At 37.6% G+C, this 5,366-nt stretch overlaps 1 protein-coding gene across 1 annotated transcript in view; it reads left to right on the top strand.

Annotated features, from left to right (window-relative positions):
• HEATR6 (HEAT repeat containing 6) overlaps positions 1–5,366 on the top strand; it is a 36,464-nt gene that overhangs the window by 13,747 nt on the left and 17,351 nt on the right. Inside the window, exons 7-10 of the mRNA XM_007947903.2 lie at positions 8–96; positions 879–1,056; positions 4,358–4,564; positions 4,952–5,051. Coding sequence (XP_007946094.2) covers positions 8–96; positions 879–1,056; positions 4,358–4,564; positions 4,952–5,051 — 574 coding nt within the window. The remainder of the gene's footprint in view (positions 1–7; positions 97–878; positions 1,057–4,357; positions 4,565–4,951; positions 5,052–5,366) is intronic.

Genomic DNA, 5,366 nt, shown 5'->3' with positions numbered 1-5,366 from the left:
TGTGTCCTCATCCTTTAGTTCTTCCGTTTGGAAAAGGATCAGCAGTAGTGAATCAGACTATTCTGACGCTGAAGGCGGCATGCAGAGTAAAATGAGGTAGCTTTTTGTAATATTTTTGTATTTTATATTCTAAGTTACTTGTGAGTTTGTAATTTACTTTAAAAGCTGACTGCCACATGTGATTTCCTTGACAATTCAGGTTCACCGCCACAGGGCTTTGCATTACTCTGGGTATGCCTAACTACTTTGGTCTGCCTTTGTACATGTTACTCCTCATAGAATGGTCTTTCCTTAACTTTATGTTTTGCCTTGTTACCCACCGCTGATCTTAATACGAGCTTGGTGATCTTCTCTGAGAAAGACTTTTCCGGCCTCCCCCTCCTCCCTACACACAACTTAGCATTGATGGTGATGTATTTTATCCCTTTAACTGTCTATCTCTGCCCTGCCATTAATCAGTTTGTCAGGGTGGGGGATCTGTTTATGTCTGCCACTTCAGCACAATGCCTGGCACATAGGTAATGACACTCAGTACCTATTTGTTAGATGGGTGAGTGGTTGGGTGGATGGATAGATGGATGGGTGGCTATTCTTCAGTGTTTCATATCTGACACTAGTTTCCTAACCTCAAGATGCTGTCCTTTTACTATCTAATGTGTTTTTTGATTGTTGGTTTTAATGACTTGTTATATAAGAAATTGCTTTAATGTGTTTTGATAAAATATATTTTTTAATATCCCAACATCTTCAGGCTTTATTGAGAACATTTTTTTTCTCAATGTATAATTTGAATTGTCTGAATAAACAGCATTTCATGTTTACATTTTTAAACCTGTTTTGTCAAAGACTTTTTTCCTTTCTTCTCTTGTGTGCTAAAGGTCTTATCAAGCCAAAGTTCGCCAAGGAGCTTTAGCTTGTTTTCTTTCTACTATAAAATCAATAGAAAAAAAAGTTCTTTATGGCTATTGGTCTGCCTTTGTTCCCAATACACCTGAACTTGGAAGCCCACAGTCTGTGTCTCTGATGACTCTTACGTTGAAAGATCCTTCTCCAAAGGTAAGAACTTCTAAGCTTTTATAAACAAATAAAAAATTTTAAAATCTTTTTTTCCCTCTGCCCAAGCTGATCTTATCTGAACACAGCTGTTATTAATATTAACCCAGGTCCTTACTTGAGAACACTGGGTGGACATGAGGATAGGAAATGGGCTTATATAAACAACGAGTAGAGAGACAGGTACCAGAAATCACGTGAAGGTAGCCTCCTGCCCTAGGGCTGGCTTAAAGCCTGAACATGCTGAGTTATAACTGAAGCAGCTGTCTCTTCCTTTTATGAAAATGTTGATTGAAGTGTTGTTTATAACAACAAAAAGAAATGGCTTAAACAACTTAATGGAATATCATGGCACTTAATGGTATGAAGGATGTGTAAGGCTTCGAAAAATGCTGGAAACGTTTTGTGAAAACACAGTGTGTAGAATTGTATATACAGTATGATCACAACTATGGTTATTTCAGCTTTTCTGTTTTTCAAAACACATGTAATATTTACATTATTTTCATGAGAAACTTTTTTTTAAAAAAGATGACAACATAAGTCATAGTAGACTGCTGGACATTAACAACAATAACAACCTTCTTCAAATAAATGAAATCATGAATTAAAGCTTTTGGCTCAAAGCCTGATGCAGTAAATTCTCAATAAATATATGCAGATTTTTTTTTAAGAAAAAAAAGATGACAAAGAAATGGCTTGGCAGCATGCATAGCTTACAAGATATCCCATATTTACGTAACTCTTCTTGGATATATTAACTCCTCTCTGAAAGTTAGCCTCTTAAACAAGTAAGGAAAAGATCTGCTATTTAGGTACCCTTTACAATAAGGAGGAGCTCTGGTAGTGCAGTGGGTAAGGCATTGGGCTTCTCCTGGAAGGGTCGGTAGTTTGAACCCACCAGCTGCTCCATGGGAGAAAGATGAGGCAGTCTGTTTCCTTAAAGATTTACAGCCTTGGAAACCCAAATGGCAGTTCCAGAGTCCTATAGAGTTGCTGTAAGTTGGAATTGACTTAATGGCAGTGGGTTTGTTTTTTGGTTACAATAATGAGCATTTAAAAAGTCATGCTGAATGAGATCTGGAGTCTTCAGGTAATCAACTGTCCTCTGAAAGTGAGTAGGTTTAATTAGGCCAATTGTATTCGTTTTCTGTTTTTAAAGTTTTCTCTGTAGTGCATTGGAGCTCTCTATCATCTTTTTCTTAAGTAGCTAATTACTACTATACAAGAAGACTTTTGGATAACCCTTCAGATATGAAGAAAAATACATTAGCCTCAATTATACACCAGAATGCCTTGTAGGGCATTTGAAATGCTGAGCTACAATGAAAAACTCAGTACCCTAAGTAGTTAAACCAGCAGAAATGTTTCAGATAGACTGAATCAGTATGAAATGAGAACCTGGGAGAAAAATGGAAAATGAGTGGTGGCAATTAAGTTAGTAATGAAGCCATTTTAATAATTGAAAGGAAAACTATTATAAGGCAGTTTATTTGAAGACCCACGATCTAGGGGCTGCTGCCGGCAGTGGCCAAAGATGAACCAGATGGTGCTGTGGAGCGAGTAGCCGCCCAAGTGAACCACTCGCTGCACCTCCCCAGTCCAGGGGAACAGTGCTGGGGCGCTGAGGGGATTGCAGCTAATGTCACGAAACAGAGTGTGGGTCAGTGGTTGGAAGTGAAACTGACTGACTCTGTAAACCTTTCTCTTGGTACTTGGAGAATTTTTATCCTGGCTTTCAAATTCCATGATGCCTTTTTTCTGTTTTAGAGAGCTATGAAATGTGGAAGGATATGAAAATCTAGATAATTCATAACATAGCTAGAAAGGAGGATGAAAAGGATGGAATTTTTAACTGATAGAATGGTCAGCATTCTGCGTCTAGAACAGGTAGACAGACGTAGGTCCAGGTTTTCTCTTACATGGCCATTCAAGTCCTTGAGACAGACCACCTCTGCTTGGACATCTCCAAATCTGAAGGCCCTGACACAGTATTCAAATGCCTCCTGAAAGGAGTGCGAACTAATTAAATTAATCCTGAGGCATGGGAAGAATAACCAGTACTTGGGCAAAGCCAAAGAAGAGAAAAAGCAGGTGTCCGGCCTTGAAACCTCTGTGCTGCCCATTCCCAGCAGTGACTTCTTCCAAACATCAGCCTCCCAGAAATACTCTGAGACATGCATAAAAAAGAAAAACTTGAGGGATGACTGAGCTACCTCAGCAAACATTTCTGCTACATTTTTAAGTAGCAAAAAAAAGAAAAATGTTTCCCTGTTTCCTGGACAGGCCTTCCTGTCTGAGGAAGCGGAAGTAGACACTAGTAGACCGAGCACACTGATGTTTGTGTGATTGAAAAGCCTTTCATCCATCATTGCAAATATTCAGGCACTCAAACCTTCCTCATCAACATGAACTCGCTGGAGACCTGCCCCTATTATGATTTGCTTGCACATCAGTAATTTCTGCTGAAAGTGCTGATTAGAACTGATAAACAGTTTATTAACTATTGATATAAGAATAAATGAAACAGAACTAAGACCAGATTCAATATTGTGAATAACATTTTTACAACAACAGATACATTAAACAAGGTTTAAAAGAAATTAAATCTGAATTATAACAAGTATAATTTGTTACAGTATCAAATTTCAATGTAGATTTTATATTTCAATGGGGAAAACTAACCGATATCCCATTTAAGTTAGTTTATACTGAACGAACATAGATGCTTTGGAGTAGAGTGCAGAGCAGACTATCCTTAGAAAGTCTGATATTAGACAGACTGGGTATAATTTTTATAACCCCTGGACTGTTTAAGTCTATCTTTTCAGTTGGCCTTATGCTTGAATAACCAACCCTCTAATCTGTAAGTTGTTTTCATGCTTAAAATTTCAGTTTTTAAAATTATGGTATAGCTAAGATTTATTCCTTACTGTAAGAAACCCTGACGGTAATGTGATTTAAGGTGTTTGTTTTTTTTTAAGTAGGAGTTGCAAGTGATCTACTGTATTTTTATGCAAATAACACGTGTTACACATTTTTCTGCAAACCATGCACCCCCTGGCACATTAGTTTCTTAGGCTAACTGTGTGCGTTCATATGCTTGTGCATATCCTTGATGTGGGTGTGTTATATGCGAATATATGGTAGCTCATTTTATACCTAACAGGTAACCCCATCACCTTTATTTTTCTAATTAAAGGGATCCTAAATACTTTGCAAATTACACGTATTTTTACATATGGAGAACAGGATCCAACTCCTGCTTTTTTACTAACAGATGTGAATCCTCTTAAAATTTCAGACACGTGCCTGTGCACTGCAGGTTTTATCCGCCATCTTGGAAGGCTCAAAGCAGTTTCTTTCTGTTGCTGAAGATACCAGTGACCACAGAAGGGCTTTTACTCCCTTCTCCGTAATGATCGCTTCCAGCATTAAAGAGTTACACAGATGCCTTTTGTTAGCTTTGGTGGCAGAATCATCGTCACAAACCCTTACTCAGATCATTAAGGTAAATTCACCAAGTTTTCTCTGGGTCCTAAAGGGGTTTCTCGGTTTGAATTTTGTATAACTCAATGTTTTACGCTGTCCAGAGGTTACTTGACTTAAGAATATAAATAAATATTAATTTTATTAAAGATATCCTATTTGGAAGTCTGTACTTACTTGTATGGTCTTAGAATCTCTGTATGTCCAAATAAATTATTTATTAAAAATAATCCTTTATCTTTAGTATTAAATTTTACCAATGAGAATATAAGTCCTCCCCCCAATAAAGGATTGATGTTCAAATCAGTGTAAAATTTTTTCTTTTTAAATTAAATGTATAAAATGTTGCTCCTAGACTGTGGCTAAATGAGGCCAGTTGATTGGCTGTTCTCTCGTTTGTGTTTTGCAGTGCCTTGCAAATTTAGTATCAAATGCACCTTACAACCGTCTACAACTCAGCCTGCTAACCAAAGTCTGGAACCAGATAAAGCCTTATATCCGCCACAAAGGTTAGTATCAGTCAGGGTTTTCCAGAGAAACAGCACCAATAGGATATTATACATATACATGTAATGAGATTTATTTTTAAGGAATTGGTTCACTCAATTGAAGGGGCTAGTAGTGAGTCTGAAATTTGTAGGGCAAGCTGATGAGCTGGGAACTCAGGTAGGAATTAATGCTGTAGTTTTGAAATAATTTCTTCTGCTTTGGGAACTTCCATTTTCAACTGACTGGATGAGGCTCACCCACAATATCCAGGGTAATCGTCTGTATCTAAAGTCAGCTGATTATAGATGTTCAGCACATCTGCACAGTGCCTTCAC

The sequence above is a fragment of the Orycteropus afer genome, unplaced genomic scaffold (assembly GCF_000298275.1).
Source record: "Orycteropus afer afer isolate SDZICR_OR568_19922 unplaced genomic scaffold, OryAfe1.0 scaffold00196, whole genome shotgun sequence".
NCBI classification, from domain to species: domain Eukaryota; kingdom Metazoa; phylum Chordata; class Mammalia; order Tubulidentata; family Orycteropodidae; genus Orycteropus; species Orycteropus afer.
The sequence above is the reverse complement of the archived record's forward strand: the minus strand, read 5'-3'. Positions and strand labels throughout refer to the sequence as shown.